The sequence below is a fragment of the Emydura macquarii genome, unplaced genomic scaffold, assembly GCF_026122565.2.
Source record: "Emydura macquarii macquarii isolate MOO-44397 ecotype Brisbane River unplaced genomic scaffold, CSIRO-AGI_Emac_v2 contig_2948, whole genome shotgun sequence".
Classification (NCBI taxonomy): Eukaryota; Metazoa; Chordata; order Testudines; family Chelidae; genus Emydura; species Emydura macquarii.
In genome coordinates, this window is record NW_027133085.1 from 2,262,063 (window position 1) to 2,282,844 (window position 20,782).

The 20,782-nt window shown below is 47.2% G+C and overlaps 1 protein-coding gene across 3 annotated transcripts in view; it reads left to right on the forward strand.

The window, feature by feature from the left end:
• Window positions 1-17,443, forward strand: part of LOC137167644 (dentin matrix acidic phosphoprotein 1-like) — a 64,924-nt gene extending 47,481 nt beyond the window's left edge. For 2 of the 3 annotated variants that reach the window (XM_067569859.1, XM_067569857.1), the window contains exons 16-19: window positions 1,737-1,844; window positions 3,454-3,550; window positions 9,856-10,290; window positions 16,366-17,443. In XM_067569859.1, the coding sequence (XP_067425960.1) occupies window positions 1,737-1,844; window positions 3,454-3,550; window positions 9,856-10,290; window positions 16,366-16,445 (720 nt within the window). In that variant the 3' untranslated portion in view covers window positions 16,446-17,443. The remainder of the gene's footprint in view (window positions 1-1,736; window positions 1,845-3,453; window positions 3,551-9,855; window positions 10,291-16,365) is intronic. The other variant, XM_067569860.1, reaches the window with a different exon arrangement.
• The last annotated feature ends 3,339 nt before the right edge of the window (window positions 17,444-20,782 follow it).

A 20,782-nucleotide genomic window follows, 5' to 3' on the forward strand; every position in this document is an offset into this window, starting at 1 on the left:
CAAAATGAGTTACATCTAGCAAGGGGCATAAAAGAAAATATGAAGAGGGTCCATAAATACATTAGGAGGAAAAGAGATGAAGGAAAGAATAGGTCCACTGCTTAGCGAGAGAGGAGAACTAATAATGGACAACATCAAGAGGTCCCAGGAGACGATGGAGCTGGTAGCCATGATGAAGTCACTCCTTCCCCCTCTTTTAGTCAGCCAGTGTCTCAGTAGCCAGCTTTTCCCCCAATGTCTATTCTTGAGGACCCCAAAAAGGAGTGATGGTCAGGATAGCCCCATCCCTTCATTATTTTGTTTATCCAGTTACTTAGTTTTTGACAAACCAGTTTTGGTTCACAGATTTTTCGGTCACACACTTATGATCTTAATACAGTCCTTGAGTTATAACAGTAGCGTTTTTTTTTTTTTTTTTTTTTTTTTTGGACTAATTCAGTCTTTCTGTCTTGCTTTTGTGCCTTTTCCCGTCAACATTTGTTGGTAGAGGTTATTGTGACATTTTATGCACGTTCACTTTTTATAGTTGAGCTCACAATTAGGATAAATTTGTAAGCCCAATTATCACAATACACCTGATAAAATTCACTCTATGGTACTGAAGGATCACATAAGCAATCACAGAACCATTAGCAATTATTTTTGAGAACTCATGGAGGATGAGTGAGGTCCCAGAGTAATAGAGAAGTGCAGACTGAGGGCTGGTCCACACTGCTGCTGGTGGTCGACAGCTCCCGTTGGCGTATTTACATTGACGTACTGCAGTGACGCTGCATGGCACTTCTTCGACAGGAGATGCCCTCCCGTTGACACAACCTTACTCCTTTTGGGGAGGTGGACTAATGTGTCAGCCAAGAGCCCATCAGCTTATTCCATTTTTTCCACCCAGCAAATAATATTTTAATATGATTTATGACAACCTTAGTCATCACTGCTATAATATCATTACCTCAGGAAAAAACCCCAACCCATTAGTTTTAGTAATCCATTATCAGGTAGCTTCCCTTTACTTAATGTTTATTTTGCATGTTTGATACTAGCTACTGTTTTGTTCACAGGATCCTCTTTGAAAAATAGTGATGCAGTCTCAAAAGAAACAAATACTATCTATTTTAAAAAATATACTTCCTTTGATAAATTATTTGGTGTATTGGTTACATTGTGATTTTCACATAGATATTGAGATGCTGGCTTTGACTTATAAAACCTTGAGTTGCTTGGAACCTGCCTCTTTCTGCATGCAATATTACCTCAGTTGTGATCAGTGGAGGTGCTCAAGCTGGAACCTTCTCAGTTTAGGAGAAGAGGATACTGATAGGACACTTTCCGTGGGGGCCCCTAACTTTGGAATTCATTCCTCCTTGAGTCTGAAAATAGCCTGAATTTGTTGACCTTTGGGCTTGCTTCAAGACTCTTTTATACTCTCACACTCCTAAGGAAAGGGGGTGAGACTTATATATTTGGGGGTAAATGTTATTAAATTCACTTTGGGTTGGGGTTTTTTTACTATTTAGAGAATGATAAAGCTGCTGAATTCGTTGATTTTTGCTATGTAAAAATTACGTAAGTGCTTAATTCCAATAGATACAAAGGTGTTTCTGTGTAAACTGAAATAGATTATTAATAGCTTTGCTTGTAACATCAAATGTTAATAGCTCATCTATGTCATAGATGAAAAGTTAGATTGTCTCCTTCATCTTTTAAAACATGTTTTGATATTTTACCTTTTATTCCAGCGAAGCTTTGAGATACTGAGTGAAGATGATGCTTCCTTTATCCTAAAGATTACACAAACTCTTACGAATGCATTGGTGGAATATCGGCTACAGATTGCACCAACAAAAGTAATTTTGTATATTTTAGTATATGATTGAATCTGTCTTGACTTCTGTGACCTGTACAATAGATTTTTTTAAGAGTACAGATAAGATATTCATATACAGAATGGACATGTGTACAACCTCCAAGCTTTGGGCATTGAGATACTGAAATATTTGTAGTGAAGATAGTATGAGAAAATCATAGCTTTTCCTGTACAGTTGTAATATTTTTGCTCCAATTTTTTTGCTGACTAGAGATGCATGAAATATTCTAGCAAAAGTTATGAAAATTTGCCTGATTTTATGGGCCATTAAAAAAAAAAAAAAGTAGTATTTCTAATTTTTTCTACTTTTTCTTCACTGTATCTTTGTGAAAGTTTAAAAGTCCATTTTGGCTTAAAAGTTTGTACTTGTGATACTGCTGATGATGGTGCCTAAAAACCACATGGGCTGGAGGATTAAGCGTAGAGCTTGAAGCCAAAACATCCTCAATTCTGCTCCTGTCTTTGCCAGTGACTGGCCTTATTAGTGTGTTTTCTTATAGTTCTTTATACACACTGTTAAGGCCCAGTCCTGCAAACATTTAGTTATGTGCATAACATTACTCATGGGAGTAGTTCCATTGACTTCTGGGCGACTATTTGCATGAGTAAAGTTACACATATAATTAAGTATTTGCAGGATTTGGTGTAGGTTGGTAAATATATAATTATTCTAATTTCTTGTCTGTGTCAAAAGCAGGTATAAAACTCTGATCTATTGGGCCTCCATCCTGTGCCTAATACACTACTGCAGGATATTTTGGAAAATTGGGAATCATAAATTTCCAGTAGTATGTAAAGTTTTTGCTATTATAACTGTTGGTTTATGGGAGGTATGGGCTCTTTAGTGTTGTTTTTTGGACTACTATACAATGCCTTTTTGTCACTACTACTACTACTTTCATATGGCTTGGTAGGTAGAAATGATTACAAATTTATATCTAGGCTTGATAGCCAGCACATTGCTGCAGCAGTGAGCTGGTGAATGTCTTTCAGTCCTCCAGCTATTGTGTGCTCCATTGTTTGTCACTGGTGACCACAGTTGCATACAGATGTTTGCCGAATTTTCCATTTAAAGAGGGTTTGTCCACATCTTCCATGAGATATCCTGATGCGATTCAATCTGCACCAGTCTTCTCAACATAACTCAAAACCCAGGGGTTCCTCAGCAGGGTCAACAACGAGCTGTTTTGAGTGGGCGACACGCTCCATGTGGCTCTCCATTGAGCTTCAGTGTCAAAGTTGAGTGTAAGGGTCTTGATGCATTTCAATAGAGGGTTTGCGGGATTTTAATCCTGTCTTTGTCACTGGATGGGATTTAATGAGAGCAAATGTTCTGTTCTTAAACAATGTACTTACTGCTAACTGTAGCGCAACAAGTTTTTTAGATATATATTTTTGGAAACTGTTATTTATTTAACTGGTCAGTGTGGAATTTGTGTTTTTGGTGGTGAAGATACTGTTCCTGTTTCTTCTCTCCTGACTTGAAGATCTGTGATCTTATCTGAAGTGTCCTTCTGACCAAATTTTAAGAGTTGATCATTTAAAAAACTTTGAATGAAGTTATACATGCAATTTTTTAAAACTTTTAGGACTCTTTAGATTCTGAACCAAATCAAGAAGAATCAACTGAACATTCCACAGAACAATCTGATATGACTTCGGTGGATATTAGCGACTCTAACACTGGTAAAATTTTAAGAATTTAAGACTCCATTTCTTTAAATGTGTTTTAACCCTTACATTGAGTCTTGCAAAAACTTCTAGTATTTTTTTCTGCCTCACTGAATTTCTAAATGATCAAGTTCAAGTAATTTAGATTAATGGGCTTCTCTTGCTCCACCGATATTGGAAGGCATATCGGCCGATTAGAAGATAAAGGCTATTCACAAAATAAATATAAATATAGAAATGTATGGGACTTTTTAAATCCATAGTTCATTATATCGTCCCACTGGAAATGAATGGGAGACTTGTGTTTCCTGAAAGCACGTGCTAGTCTTTGAATGGACAACAGTATATGCAGTCTGAACTTTACAACTTAAAAATGTCCTAGCTGTTGTTGAATTGATAGGGGATAATTATTTCAAAAAATTAATGTGCTCAGAAAAGTCTTTATTCCCAAAGAGAGACTGTTTCTAATTTTAGATGCAAGTTCTGAAATCTTTAAACTTGAATCTAATTAGGAGAAGAATACGTTTCTCTCTTCGAGTGATTGCTCATATCCATTCCAATATAGGTGTGTGCATGCCCCGTGCACAGATTCCCAGAACTTTTTTCCCTTAGCAAGCCCCGTAGGGTCGGCTCAGGCGCCCCCTGGAGTGCCGTGCTCATGCCACGGTACATAGGGCGCTGCCGACCCCGCGGGCCCTCAGTTCCTTCTTTCCGCCTGTGACGGTTGCTGGAACATCTGCCTCTTGCATATCGCAAGTAGCCTCCCTTAGCATTCTAGTGCTTTTCTTTGTTAGATGATTGTTGATAGTTTACAAGTGAATAGTAGATAAGTTAGATAGCAGACAGTGCCCTTAGGGGCTACATTAGAGCCATGCCTGGCTCCACCGGCTTTAAAGCCTGCACCGTGTGTGCAAAAGTCTTCCTTGTGAGTGATCCTCATGACTACTGCCTCCGATGCCTCGGAGAGCAGCACAGAAGAGAAAAATGTAAAATCTGCAAGGCCTTCAAGCTGCGTACCCAAAAAGAGCGGGACGCCAGGCTGAAGGCTATCCTGATGGAGTCCGCGCTCCGCCCGGACTCCGAGCCATCGCGATTGCCGGTGGCACCGAGCGTCTCCTCGGTGCGGAGCGCTCTGATGGCACTGGCACCGAAGACTGCGGTGCCGAAGAAAAAGAAGCGGCCCAAGGCCGCACACATGGACTTCTCCCTGCGTCCGATACAGCAGGGAGCGACTCAGGAGATGCCCCAGCCACGTGCCGTGGAGGTTACTCTGGCACCGGCATCTCCTCGCAGGGAGGGTTCCAGGACCGGCGTCTCAGGGTAAACCCACTCTGGGTTGCAGCAGTGGGTGGAGGAGACAGGAGTCAAGGGCTCCCCTCCTAGCTCCGACTCTGAGTCGTTGAGCTCCTCGACACCACGGCACCGAGGACGGTCAAGAGGCAAATGCGTGAGGCGACGCCGATCCAGTTCCGCCTCACGCAGGGATCATAGCTCCAACTCCGATACCTCGGTATGGAGCCTCGCCCAGCACCGATTCCCTAACCCCGGTGCACAGCCCGGAGTGGTCCCCGCCTCCGACGTGGGTGACGGTGCCCATCGCTGCATCGAGTGCCTCGGCACCACTTGCCTCGGCATCAGTCGTCTCGGCACCGTGGAGTCGATCTCGCTCAGCTTCACAGAGACATAGGCGGCATTGCTCCCAATCCCGAGGTGGGAAGCGTCACCGCAAGAGGTCGAGGCGCAGGAGGAGATCCACATTCAGCTCCTCTAGCAGCTCATCCCCCCGCTGACACCGGAGACGTCGGCACCGGTGCTCCTCGTCATTGTCGTCTCGGGACCGCTTGTCACCCTGGGGCCTCAAACGCCGGTCTAGCAGCTCCGGATCCCAAGCACACCAGCCACTGCAGGCACCGATGCAGGCAACGGCGTGGCCCCAAGGCCCCTGGCAGTGGCTGTACTGGGGGTCGTGGGGTACCCAGATGGGCCAGGGTACCACGTCCATCCACTCTTCGGTGGCCCAGCTAGCACCTCCGCCTCCGGGTCAACCGGACCAGGGTCACCCCTCTGATGAGGGTTCAGACCCTGAGGAGGGTCCCTCCGTGGGGCCCCTCCACAGTCTTCCTCCTCCTCCCCAGATGAGGCGGCGGCCAGGGACCGTAAGGCCCCCCTCTTTGACTTCCGGGCCTACCAGGACCTGCTAAAACGGGTGGCGGACCACCTGAACATGGACTTCAAAGAAATGTCTGAGGAGGAGGACCCCCTCTTTGGGTCATCTGGGTTGGCAGGGCCATCACGTGTCGCCCTCCCGGTACACGAGAGGGTCATGAAACTTGCAAAGGCCCTCTGGCAGACCCCCTCTTCTGTGGCCCCCACCTCCAAGGCCGCGGAAAGGAAGTACTATGTCCCCAAAGAAAGATTTGACTTCCTGTACACTCACCGTGCCCCGGGGACACTGGTTGTAGACGCTGTCAACCAGCGTGACTGACAGGGTGGCCAGGGCAACACCCCGAAAGATAAAGACAGCAAGAAGCTGGACCTCTTTGGCCGTAAGGTGTACTCCACCGCGGCACTACAGCTACGTGTCGCTAACCACCAGGCGCTCCTGGGGAGGTATAACCTCAACCTGTGGTCCTCGCTGCAGAGGTTCCAGTTGGGGTTGCCACCAGATCAGGCCGCGGACTGCCACTGTGACCCAGGAAGGAGCGGCAGTGGCAAACGCGGCATTACAGTCAGCCAGTGATGTAGCGGATGCCGCCAGCAGTGTGATGGCTTTGGCCATCGTCATGCGCCGCTGCTCCTGGCTGCAGTCCTCGGGCTTATCCCAGGAGGTCCAGCAAGCCATACAGGACCTCCCGTTCGAGGGGGGGGGCGGGACTCTTCTCAGACAAAGTGTATGAAGTGTATGGCGGTGGTAGCGGCCTATCTCTGCCGCAAGGGGGTCCAGATCTTCCCATACCGAGATGACTGGCTGATCCGGGGCAAGTCCAGGGCCCATGTGAGGAACAGCCTAGCATTCACCTGTGCGACATGCACCAAACTGGGGCTGCTCATCAACGAGCAGAAGTCCACGCTCACCCCGGTGCAGCGCATAGAGTTCATAGGGGCCACCCTAGATGCCACCCAGGCCAGAGCCTTCCTCCCACAACCTCGATTCGAGACCATGGCCGCCATAATCACCAATTTACGCAGGTCCCCCACGACGACAGCCAGGCACTGCCTTCAGCTGTTGGGACATATGGCGGCATGTACGTATGTGGTGAGGCTGGCTCACCTCAAGTTCAGGCCTCCCTAAGGGTGGTTGGCCTCGGTATATGTACCAGCCAGACATTCACTAAACAGGGTGGTCACGGTTCCCACCCAGGTATTGTCCTTCCTCGACTGGTGGAGGAACCCGGAGGAGGTTCTGAGCGGTGTCCCCTTCAGAGACTTGGCTCCTTCAGTGACTCTAATAACGGACGCCTCAGATGTGGGATCGGGGGCCCACATCAGCAAAGACCTGAGCACCCAGGGACTCTGGTCACCGGAAGAAAGAACTCTCCATATCAATGTCAGGGAGCTCAGGGCAGTCCGCTTGGCCTGTAAAGTCTTCCTCAGGTTCCTGAAGGGCAGGATGGTTCAGGTCCTCACGGACAATACGGCAGCCATGTTCTATATGAACAGGCAGGGGGGAGCGCACTCCTCGGCTCTTTGCCAGGAGGCTACTCGACTTTGGGACTTTGCTGTGAGGCACGACTTCCACATCTCTGCCTCTCACCTCCTTGGGGTCAGGAACGGCGAGGCGGACCGCCTCAGCAGGTTGTTCTCACCCCGCCATGACTGGTCACTGCACCCGGAGGTGGTGACTTCAATTTTCCAGAAATGGGGGGTTCCCCAACTTGACCTGTTCATGTCGTCCTGGAACAGGAAGTGCCCGAGGTTCTGCTCGCTCCGGGGTCGCGAGCTGGGCTCCCTCTCCGACGCATTCCTTCTAGACTGGACGGGGACCCTCACGTATGCGTTTCCCCCCATCCCGCTCCTACCCAAGGTCCTCTTGAAAATCAAGAGGGACAGAGCGGACATGATACTGATTGTGCCAGCTTGGCCGCGGCAGCACTGGTACAGCATGCTGCTCAACCTGTCCATTGATCCGCTGCTCCCGCTCCTGAAGCGCTACGACCTGCTCTCCCAGCACCAGGGTTGCCTGCTGCACCCGGACCTGGGCTCCCTCCATCTGATGGCGTGGAGACTCTGTGGCTGACGGAGGGAGAAAGAGCCTGCTCCATACAGGTCCAGCAGGTTCTGCTGGGCAGCAGAAAACCTTCCACCCAGGTGATGTACCAGGCCAAGTGGAAGCTTTTTACCTGTTGGGCGGAGTCCCGGGGTATCCCACCGAGCTGTTCGCCCATACAGGCGATTTTGGAGTACCTGCTCCATCTAAAGCTACAGGGTCTAGCACTGGCCTCCCTGAAGGTGCACCTGGCGGCTGTCTCAGCCTTCCACCAGCCAATGGAAGGACGATCCCTGTTCTCTCACCCCATGTCAGTCAGGTTCCTCAAGGGGGTGGAAAGGCTATACCCGCAGGTCTGTGACCCGGTGCCTCCCTGGGATTTGAACCTGGTCCTCACCATGTTGACAGGACCCCCCTTCGAGCCCATAGCTACATGCCCGCTGCTCGTCCTCTCTTGGAAGGTAGCCTTCCTGGTGGCCATTACATCGGCTAGGAGGGTCTCCGAGATAAAAGCATTGACCTCAGAGCCCCCCTACACGGTCTTCTATAAAGATAAGGTCCGACTGAGGCCCCACCCGGCGTTCCTGCCTAAGGTGGTGTCTCATTTTCACTATAACCAGGATATCTTCCTCCCCATGTTTTTTCCTAAACCACACTGTTCGGAGGAGGAGTGGAGATGGCATTCGCTGGACGTCAGATGAGCCTTGGCCTTCTATATCGAGCGGACCAGGCCGTTCCGGAGATCAACTCAGCTGTTCGTGGCAGTGGCGGACCGGATGAAAGGCTCACCTGTCTCCACCCAGCGCATCTCCACCTGGATCAGCACCTGTATTAAAACATGCTATGAGCGGGCGAAGGTGCTGCTTCCAGGACCTGTGACAGCGCACTCAACCAGAGCTCAGGCCTCATCCATGGCCTTCCTGGAATGAGTGCCCCTGCAGGACATCTGCAGAGCAACGACCTGGTCGTCGGTCCACACCTTCGCATCTCTCTATGCCATTGTGCAGCAGGCGAGAGAGGACACAGGCTTTGGCAAGGCTGTGCTGGCAACAGCGGCTCAACGCTGACTCCTACCCACCTCCAAGGTATGGCTATTTAATCACCTATATTGTAATGGATATGAGCAATCCCTCGAAGAGAGAAAACAAGGTTACTTATCAGTAACTTGTTCTTCAAGATGTGTTGCTCATATCCATTCCACACCCACCCTCTGTCCCCACTGTCGGAGTTGGCAGAAAGAAGGGACTGAGGGCCCGCGGGGTCAGCAACGCCCTATGTACCGCGGCATGAGCGCGGCACTCCAGGGGGCGCCTGAGCCGACCCTACGGGCTTGCTAAGGGAAAAAAGTTCCGGGAATCTGTGCATGGGGTGCGCACACACCTATATTGGAATGGATATGAGCAACACATCTCGAAGAACAACAGTTACTGGTAAGTAACCTTGTTTTTTAAAAGGAGTCTCTCCAGCATCTAAACATGCCAGCCTGAAGGGTAGGCAGTATGATTGCACTTCCAGGAGGACTGATGAGGCTGGGTCACTGCATGCAAGCAAACCAGTCCGTGATTTTTTTGGTGCCCTATTCCTGTTCTAAGAGGGTTTCATAGTCAGTCTTTTTTTCCTTCCTCCTTCTCTCACCCTTGAAGAGGAACGGACTAGACTCAGGTCCAGTCTACTCACAGAAGTTGCAGAGATAACTAAATTGGTTTCTTACGCAGTTCAGTTAAATGAGTGAAACCCTCTTTATCCAGCAGCTGAACACTTTGCAGCTGCTTAGCCTCTGTGGTTCTGCTCCTGGTGTATCAATACAAGAAACTTGGGTATCTCTAGGGGAGGGAGTTCATTCTTGGAACAAACAGATTGTTTTTGTCATATCATCTGGTTTGATGGGGGAGACACTGCCATGCCAGCAAGTAAAAATATCTATAAATTCCAGTGCACCTAATTTCTGTGTAACTTTTCAATGAGATGACAATATTTCCTAATAAGAATAGCATCTGAAACTTTCAATTAATATGTTGCCGTTAGTGAAACTTGAAATTACCTGAAATATATGAAATTTTGGAACTATGGTCTTTTTTTATATACATAGTGGAAATAACTTTTTTCCTTGCAGGGTTTTCAGCAAATTACATGTCAGACAGGCAGCGTTCTGCCCAACAACCATATGACAACAGAGCGAAAAAGTCTAACATCAGTGGAACATTCATGAAAAAAGATACACAGGCGGTGAACTTTTCAAAAAACAATGCTACAAATTGGAAACGGGGGACATTTCAATCCACATTTAGAGAATTAAGTAATGAAGAGTCCTTAGAGTCTGCTTCTGCTACTGAAGAGCAATATCCATCCTCTTCTCAAGACATAATGTCCAATGAAAAATGTTCATCTGCTACTGAGAGAGATGCACCCCAAAACTTTGCTGGCTCTTTGAGAACATCATATGAAAATGATGTCACTACTGAATTTTTCAATAGTGTAAGAAATATGGATGTGGGTGAGGTAACAGCTACTCTACAGAAAATAGCAGCCACAAATCCAGCCTTCAGAGGTAATCCATTTGTATATGTACAATTTAATTTTGTTTGTAGTAATTTTTTTTAAATGATCTTGTTGAAGTGGAGCAAGCTCTACAGGTTAAAGTGTATTTTGTGGATTTATAAGAACAGAGGTTAACCAGATAATGTTATCTTTGCTTAGTTCTTCTTTGAGTACTTGCTCATGTCCATTCTGATTTAGGTGTGTGTGCGCACCATATGCACCGGTGCCAGAAAACTTTTTCCCCTAGCAGTATGTGTAGGGCCAGCTCTAGCGCCCTCTGCGGCGGTGTGTGTATGTGCTCGCATATATGGTGCTGCCGGCCCCCTCCCTCTCAGTTCCTTCTTACCACCCATGACAGTGCTGGAACAACTCTACTGCTCTCGCAAATCTCCGTTCTTCCCTAGTAGTTTAGTTGTTTTTTAGTGTATGGAGTTGTTGAAAGTAGTTCTTAAGAAGTAGTTTACTAATCTTTAGCTAGTTAGTTAGCAAGTTTTTAGGGTTGCGGTATGCCCTGGTCCCCAGGGTTTAAGCCCTGCGCTTTGTGCAAGAAGCAATTGCCATTGAGCGACCCGTATCAGAGTTGCTTGAAGTGCCTGGGGGAAGCCCACGTCTCTGAGAAGTGTAAAATCTGTAAGGGCTTTCACCCGCGAACTAAGAAAGACCAGGACATTAGACTTAAGGCCCTTCTGATGGAGGCGGCACTCAGGCCAGCGTTGGAGCTGTTTCGGACTCGGGACCGAGTACCGTGACATCAACAAGAAGCACTCCTCCGGTGTCTGAGTTGCCTCAACACCGTTTGGCGTCCTTGGTGCCAAAGAAGCGGCAGAAGAAAGCACACTCTGGGAAGGAGCACTCACCTCACCGAAGTTGGTTAAGGAAAGTTCGGGGAAGCTGGAGTCAGCCCAGAGAGGGTCTCCGCCTATGTGAGTGTTGAGCCCAGCACCCCTGCTGCTGCCGACTCTGGGGAACATCAGAGGCCCGTGTCACCTATTGCTCCCTTCCACGCCTGAGGTGTTCCAGGCGATGAAGGGCCCGTTGGCCATGCCGGTGCTGCCTACACCTCAGGAGGGTAGGCCTTTCTACCAAGGTGCGGACAGCCCAGCTGGAGGTCTATCTAAGGGGAAGCCAGCACAGCGCCCCCCATCAACCAGTTGCCGCTCGCCAGCCTTGTGTCAGTCGTCTGGGTCTTGGCACCGATTTCCGGAACCGTGCCTAGAGACTACAGGAGCATCTTGATCTCCGGACACTGGGTGCCAGTCCCCGGAGTGCTGGCACCGAGTGCCGGCATCGGTCTTTGGAGCCCTGTAGCTCTCAGAGCCTGAGGCACCGCAAGTCTCTGGCACACAGCCAGTCACTGGAGCCTCAGCATCGCCCAAGTCCATATAGAAAGCGGTCAAGACAGAGCCAACGCTCTGGGTCTCAGCACCGTTCCCTGATGCCCGAACCCCAACGTACCAAAGCAGAGAATCATATGGCATCGGCCGCCCCATGGTCGTCAGAGTATACCTCCTTGGAGTCGGGGGAAGAGATCATTGCTCCCCCAAAGGTGCAGGCTACGAAATCCCCTGTGATCTTCCCCATGCCACTGCAGATGGGAGGGTGGCCTCAAGGCCAATGGTCTGGACCCTGGCAGTACTGGAACCCCTGGGGCTTCCCTCACTCTGCGGTGCCTTACCTGATTTGATCAGTGGGAACCTTGGTGCTGCACTCGTCTAAAGGCCCGACCATGGTGCCAGCCTTAGAAGTTGACTCGGAGCACGAGGAATCGCTCTCGGGAAGCCCATTAGTGACCACCCTGACCAGGGAAGAGACTTTAACTGCCCCGCAGCTACCAGCCTCTTCCTCGTCCTCACCAGATGAGGCAGTAGCAGGCCCTTCTCACGCTGCCCCTCTGGATGACTACAGACTGCACCAGGAATGGTTAAAACGGGTAGCAGCTAATCTGGGCCTCAAGATGGAGCTTAAAGAACCAGGTGACAAACTTTTTGGCATTCTGGCTTCCGCTACTCCTTCCAGGGTGGCCCTCCCAGTGCATGAAGGGGTAGTGAAGCTGGCTAAGGCTTTGTGGCAGATCTCCGCATCTCTGCCCCCCACATCCAAGTGGGCAGAGAAAAAATACTGTTGCCCACCAAAGGCTACAAATACCTGTATACCCATCCCTGGTTCATTAGTAGTCACGGCAACCAATGAGCGAGACATGCAAGGGCAAATGAGCTCAACGCCAAAGAATAAAGGGGCCAAAAAGATGGATTTATTTGGTCAAAAAATTTACTCAACAGCCAGCCTGTAGCTGAGGGTGTCTAATCAGCAGGCATTGCTAGGTAGATACCACTTTAACATCTGGCAATTGCTGGAGAAGTTCGCTGACTCCCTCCGACAGTCCTCCAAGCAAAAGCTCAAGGCAGTCCTGGAGGAGAGTAAAACAGTGGCCAGGGCTTCCTTGCAGGCAGCCTCAGATGCGGCTGACACAGCAGCATGAGCAATGGCCTCCGTGGTGTCAATGAGGAGAGCATCCTGGTTCCAGTTGTCTGGTCTCTTGGCAGAAGTCCATCAGTCCATCCAGGATCTTCCGTTCAATAGGACTGCTCTATTCGCGGACCAGACTGACTCCAGGCTGCATGGGCTAAAAGACTCCAGGGCCACGCTACGCTCTTTTGGCCTTTATACCCCATCTTCATCAAGAAGACACTTTAGGCCCTCGCAGCATCATCTCTTTGAAGGCCAGTCCAAAGGGGAGCCCTATAAGAGAAGAAATAAGGACTATAAATGCCACCGGGGCAATTCACCTACACTGGTTTTGAAGACAGGGCCCAGCCGCCATTCTTTAGGTGAAAAACTAAGTTTTTGAAGGTGTGCCTGGGGGCGACCCAACAGTCAATACCCAAGATCCAGTTTCCCAACTGTTCTCCTCCCGCCTTGTCTCTTTTCTCTTGGCCTGGAGGGCCATTACATTGGACTGTTGGGTGTTAAACATAGTGGCTGGTGGTTACACTCTGCTGTTCACCTCAATCCCATCCCCTTCCCTGTCCCTCTTCAGGGACCCCTCTCACGAGCAAATCCTTATCCAAAGTTAAAAATTTCGTATGGTCTCCCTAGCGCAATCATTCCTTCACTGGATCCGGTGATTGGTTCACCACCCTTGATTTAAAGGATGCTTATTTTCATATCACGATTTTCCCAGGCCATAGGAGGTTCCTGCAGTTTACAGTGGACTCTCGACACTACCAGTTTACAGTTCTCCCATTTGGCCTTTCCACTGCTCCTCATGTGTTCACCAAATGTATGGTGGTAGTCGCGGCCCATCTCAGGTGCAGGGGAGTTCAGGTGTTTCCCTACCTCAGTGACTGACGGGTCATCCCAGGGGGCAGGTCCAATGCAGCAACAGCATTGTAAGAAACACATGTTGGTTGTTGGGCCTGCTGATAAACTAACAGAAATCAGTACTTACACCAGTCCAGAGAATAGAGTTTACAGGGGCAGTCTTAGACTCCATTCAAGCCAAAGTGCCCAAGGCCAAGTTTCTAGCAATGACAGAGCTCATTGCCAGCCTAAGGTCCCACCCCCTGACCATACGCCTCAGCCTTCTGGGACACATGGCGACATGCACATATGTAGTGAGGTACACCAGGCTTCACCTTCGACTGCTCCAACTGTGGCTAGCAACAGTTTACTCCCCATCCAGGCACTCCCTGGATGGAGTTTTCACGATCCTCCCCCCCACATACTCACCTCCCTATCCTGATGGCTGAGCCCTCATCAAGTGCTAAGGCAGGTGCCTTTCGAAGCTCCAAGACCGATGCTGTCCTTGGTCTCAGATGCCTTGGATGTGGGATGGGGGGGCCCATCTTGGCGCCCTACAGACTCAGGGACTTGGGTCCAGGGAGGAGCTAGCTCTTCATATAAATGTCAGAGCTCAGAGCCATCAGACTGGCCTGCGAGGTGTTCCTTCCACCCCTGTCCGGCAAGGTAGTATGGGTCCTCATGGACAATACAGCAGCAAGGTGCTACATCAACAAGCAAGGGGGAGCCAGATCCTTACTCTGTGCCGAGAAGCCCTATGTCTCTGGGACCTCTGTGTGGGTCACAACATTCACCTCAAAGCAGTCCACCTTCCAGGTTTGAAGAACACCCTAACAGATCGTTTGAGCAGATCCTTTTGCTCTTACCATGAGTGGTCACTACGCCAGGAGGTGACTGACCATGTCTTCCAAAGATGGAGGTTTTGCCAAGTGGACCTCTTCATGATCAAGTAGAACAGGAAATGCATCCACTTCTGCTCTCTCCTGGATCATAGGACAGCTCTCTGACAGATGCTTTCCTCCTCTTGTGGTCAGGAGGTCTCATGTACGCATTTCCCCGATACCTCTCGTACACAGAGTTCTTCTGAAAGTCAAAAGAGACAGGGCACAGAGCATCCTGATAGCCTCAGCATTGATTTGGAATGTTATGGGAACTCCCGGTAGCTCAGCATTGGCCTCTGCTGTTGTACCTGGACCTCATTTCTCAAGACGGGGTTCAGCTGCTTCCCCCCAACCTGGCCTCCCTGCATCTGACGGCGTGGATGCTTCATGGCTGAACAGGGAAGAGTGTCACTGTTCAGCCCAGGTTCAGAGACTTCTATTGGAAAGTAGGAAACTTTCCACCAGCACATCCTATCTAGCAAAATGGAGGTGCTTCAGTTGCTGGGCAACCAGCCAAAATATATCACCGACGAAGTCACCTATACAGGTGATCCTGGGCTATCTGCTCCATTTGAAACAGGAAGGCCTAGCCTTTTCGTTGGTCAGAGTCCACCTGGCAGCGATGTTGGCCTTTCACCCTCTGATACAGGACACATCGGTGTTCTCCCACAAAATGGCGAGCCGGTTCCTTAAGGGGCTGGAAAGACTCTTTCCTCCCATTAGAGACCCTCTTCCTCAGTGGGATTTAAACCTTGTCCTATCCCTACTCACTGCTTCGTCTTTGAAACCATTGGCCTCCTGCACACTCATGCACTTGTCCTGGAAGGTGGCCTTTCTAGTAGCAATCACCTCTGCACGAAGAGTGTCGGAGATTAAGGCCCTGACGTTGGAGCCCCCTTACAGTGTTCTTCAAGGATAAGGTCCAACTTCACACGCATCCGGCGTTCCTGCTGAAGGTCGTCTCTCATTTTCATGTCAATCAGGATATCTTCCTGCCAGCATTCTGGCCGAAGCCTCACAGCTTTAATGAAGAGAGACACCTTCACTCTCTCGATGTGAGAAGGGCTCTAGCCTTCTACATTGATAGGTCCAAACCATTTCGCTGCTAGAAGATCAGAATGTGTGAACAGTGACAAACTGCAGAGCTGGAACTCATATGCAAACTTGACACAATCAGACTGGGTTATCTCATTACAAGAAGTAATTGTCACTGTTCACATATTCTCACCTTCTAATCAACGGCTGTGAATAGGCCTCATCTACTTTAATTAAATTGACTTTGTTAGCACTTGCCCTCCCCATTGTTGTGTGTCTTACCCTTGGATGTATATATATACCTCCTATCTGTGATTTCCATTTCATACATCTGACAACGTGGGTTGCAGCCCACGAAGCTTATGCCCGCAGAAATTTGTTAGTCTTTAAGGTGCTACAGGACTCTCGTTGTTTTAGCATGTAAGAAGCCTTTGCTTGTAGAATTCTTAGGGTCATGTATACTCATACTCAGTATAGTCTCAGTAAACAATTCTGAATCAGGAGACAAATATTCTCATCTCTCACTATAAACTCCTGATAAGAGTCCCAGCTTCTGAGCCTTCCTGTGTCTCTACATCCAACTCTTCTGCTACCTTCCCCCTGACAAGCAGCATGTCCTCATATCCAAGCCTCCACCACAATTTCTAGGTCACCTGGAAATTTGGTACCATTCTGATCATTAAGACTCCTGAAATCATTCCAATAAAATATGTATAAATTTGTTTAATTTAGTATGAAATGCTCCAAAACCCATGAAAATGTCAAGATGTTTCATCAATATATTTGGGGGTTTTTTTTTAAATAATCTTTATTAGAAGAATGTTATCAGGAAAATCACTTATCTTCTCTTCTCCCTTTTTTTATTAAAGGCATTGACATTCCAAATGTGATAAGGATCTTGACTGAAAGTGGGACCCTTAGAGCACCAAACAGTGACAGCATGCAGTAATATGAAAAAACAAGAAGTGAAATTAATATTGTAATGTGTAAACTGAAGATGTGTCACTTGTATGCAATTAATTTTAATGTGTTCAAATGCTATACAGTACTTCTTATAACTCCAGAGTAGTCATTTAATTTTGCAGATTTATGTATTATAGTATTTCTCCCAATAGCCAGAATTTCTGTATTTGTAGAAAGAGACTGTAATGTTCATGACATTTTTTCTTTCTCCTTCGTAAAAGATTATCACTTTTGAAAATTACCCCTAAATATGGTTTTGCTATAGCTTGTCTAGAAAGCTTTTGGGTTGTAAATAGTGGAGGGCTAATCTTTTTTCTTAATTCTTCATAAAAATAACTAAAGAAATGAATTGGATGGGTCACAGTAATAGAATATACAGCCTTTGAACCTTATAGGTCATCTGTTCAAATTTGACTCAAGATCGTCTATGCCCAAAAGATACTTCCCTTTGCAGCTATTCATTGGCCGCTGGACCTGTCCCAAAGCCCCCTGAAGTCAAGAGAAAGACACCCATAGATTTATGTGGTCTTTGGATCAGGCCCCATGTGTGAAATAAGATTGTAGTCTCCGTCTACTTCCTGGTTGAGGTGTCTAAATTGTATGAAACTCATCAGTGTTGGAAACTTAATTGGAAGACTCAGCAAACAGACCAGAGATTGAAGTGTATCTCAAATTGATCTAGTTAGGTTATGGTTGAGATACAATGTGGCGATTTTTGTTTGCTTCCTGTATTCTAACAGTTTTGTGGATAAATGGAAGGCCAGTCTCTATGATCATCAGTCCTTTCAGCACCTTTCATTAACACGGAAGTAAAAAACAAAAACCAATTTAATCTAAGATGCTTGTGTTTGTTGACCTTAAGGTTCTGTGTATTAAACCCTGTACATCATGTAGGCTTCTGACAGGTTTTTGCTAAGGTATCTTTTTAGTAGCTTGTAAGATAACAAGGTATTTTTATTTATAATAAAAGATTTTTAAATAGCTGATATTTGTTGGCAGTTAATATAATTTGATTTTCTTACACTACTGGGTAGTGATCCGTGGCCCTGATGAATTCAGGTCTAGTGTGTCATAGAATACACATCACCACAAAGATGGTTGGATGCAAAAACAGTCTATGTGGAAGTAGATGAACAAATGCAATGCAGTGATGATACTCAGACCATGTCGACACTACAAAGTTTTGCTGACGTAAGTTATGTTGGCATACAGTCACAGCAGTTAGTATATCGCTTGTGCGTGTGCATACTTGGCTCCTTGCGTTAGCGCTGCGCATACTTATCAGGAGTGCTTATATCAATACACAGTGCAGTAGATCATGGATAGGTATCTCAGTGTGCAACTCACCACCTTCCCGTATACTGTCTTTTGGGTAGTTTTGACAATGCATGATGGGCAGAAACAACTCTCATAAGGGGTGATGGGGAGATAAGTATCAACTTCCCATAATGCAATGTTCTCCATTCCATAATATCTCTATCCCATAATTTTCATGCCTATTTTCAATTTCCCACGAACCTGCGCAGGACTTGTTGCTGTTTGTCATATCTGACAGAAGCATGGGGCCTGCACAGCATTGTACTGTTCTCATGAGTGTTGCAAGCACAAAATACAATCCTACTGTATTTACAGAGCTGGAATAAGAGTCATAAGGAGCATGATGATTTTCTGGGGGGGGGCAGATTGCTGTTGGACATAGTGAGAACCGGTTCAAAATTGTTCGTGGTGTTCGTGGAGCAACTGCAAATGGTGGAGGGTCGCTTCTGGGCTGGAGAAACAAGCACTGACTGGTGGGATTGCATTATAATGCAGGCTTGCGATGACAAGTAGTGGCTGCAAAACTTTTGGATGCACAAGGCCACATTCCTGGATCTGTGTGCTGAGCTTGCCTCAGCCCTCCTCCACAGGAATACCAGAATGAGAGTTGTACTGACAGTGGAGAAACAATTGGAAACTTGCAATGCCAAATTCCTACCAGTCAGTGGGAAATTATTTTGGAGTTTGAAAATACAGCGTGGGAGATACTGTCATGCAACGGTGCAGGGCTGTTAATTGTCTCCTGCTACACAGGACTATGACTCTGCAAAGTGCAGGACATAAGAGATGGATTTGCAGTAGTGGAGTTCCTGAGCAGTGGTGGTGTGACAGATGGCACACGCATCCCTATTTAGGCAGCAGACCACCTTGTCAGAGTTCCTCAACAGAAAGGGCTATTTTTCTATGGTTATGCAAGGCCTGGTGGATCACCGAGGATGCTTCATCAACATCAGTGTTGCTGATCTGGGAAGATGCATAAACACTTGCATCTTTAAGGACGCAGGACTGTCCAGAAAGCTACAAGCAGGGTCTTTCTTTCCCAACTGGCAGAATACCAGGGGCAGTGTTGGAAAGGCAATAGTGGCCCTGCAGGATCCAGACTACCCTATACTGCCCTAGCTTGTGAAGCTTACACTGGCCACCTTGACAGTAGCAAGGAAAGATTAAACTACCAGCTCAGCAGGTGCAGAATGACCGTTGAATGAGCTTTTGGTACATTGAAGGGACACTGGTGTTTACTCACAAAATTGGATCTCAAAGAGAAACATATCCCAATGGTTATAGCTGCCTGCTGTGTCCTGTATGATATCTGTGACACATAGGGAGAATAATTGCCACTGGGCTGGTGGTGGAGGAGCAGCTGTCTGCCGATTTTGAACAGCCAGACCCGAGGGCTATCAGAAGAGCTCAATGCAGAGCTATATGGCTCAGAGCACTTTAACAGAAAGCCACAGTAATTCATTGTGGTTTACTGTGCTCTAGCTGGCCTTGCAGTTTGGGGGCCTGTTAGGAATTGTGTGGTGCTTGGTGTACATCTATGAATATAACACTATCAATGCACCTGTTAATTTTGTGGTGCTTGCTGTACATTTATGATTTATTACACTGTTTGCCACTGATCCCTTGAGTTGTGCCACAAAATATAACTACTACTAAGCTGGGGCTTTCACTAGCGCCAGGCATTATGCAGCGCACATTGGTAACTAATAAAGATTAATTATTTTTCAAATAATAGAGTTTAATTGACTAACAAAAACACTTCAAAAATTTGTGTTCAAGTTAAAAACAAATATATAAATTTAAGGTTTTATGTAACAGCTTAAAGGAGGGGAAGGAACATTCAAGTCTATTTTAGCTACACATACATCAACCATGGCTTTCATAGGTCTGTGTATGAGAAGCTGTGGTTATCCTTATTGTCCCTGAGGATGGACTGATAGAAGTAGGGATGTGGCCTCTGATGCCAAGTGGGAAGTTGGCATGGGAGGTGTAGGGAGGTGCTATACTGGAATTCTCCATGGACAGCAAAGGGAGGCGAGCCCTGGATTATTGAATGTATAGGTCTACGAGAGTGCTTCTGCTGTCAGAAAAGCCCAATTATGTCTTGGTGCATCTCTATCTCCTATTCCTGCTGGGACTGCTGGACCTTACTCCTGTCCTCTCTTTCCTTCTCTATACAATCTGCAGTATTAGTCTTCCAGGCCCTCTGTTCAGGATCTGATGCAGTACTGGCTTACAAGGTCTTGATCAAGATGTCATTCTGAGTTTTCTTTTCCTTATCTGACTCAGGTGCTGTCGGTGCAATAGCAACAGCTTCAGATAAAACACACAGAGATACCATTGTCCATGTAGTTACAATGGAAAGCTAAAGTTAGAGTCAGAACTCCCTTCCCTTGCTCCTCTAAAGTTTTATCAAGACATCCATACTGATAATTTTGCTTCAGAGTGCCTGTGCATGGTGCCACTCATAGCACCAGCCATGGTGAGTATGGTCAGCCTGGGGTGAGGGAAATGAGGAAATTGCTCAGTTGCATAAAACGGTCAGCATACGACAATGCTAACATGATTCAACATGCCCAGTAGTCTTTGAATTCCCCTTTTATCTTCAGGACAAGGCATGTTCACTGTTGCTTGAATCTTTGATTCCCTTTGAGGTCAGTCTGTCTCCCAAGCACATCATTTCCATTGTTTGAAATTAGCATTTGGTCTTAGTTAGTTTTAGGCTATTAGCGCTCACAATTTCCAGTACTCTCCTCAAGTCATTCCTATATTCAGTGGCAATGCTGCCCCAAATTAGGTCATGAATGTACACTTTTACACCTCCTAGACCCTCTAGCATCTGGTTCATTGTACAGTGAAATAGTTTTGCAGACAAATATATGCCAAAAGCAGTCTTGGGAAGCAGTATCTGCCAAATGGTGGGTTGAATGTGCAGAGCTTGAAGCTCTTGATGTCCAAGGGGTTCTGCCAAAATTCAGCCAATGTGTCTAATTTGCTGGAGAATTT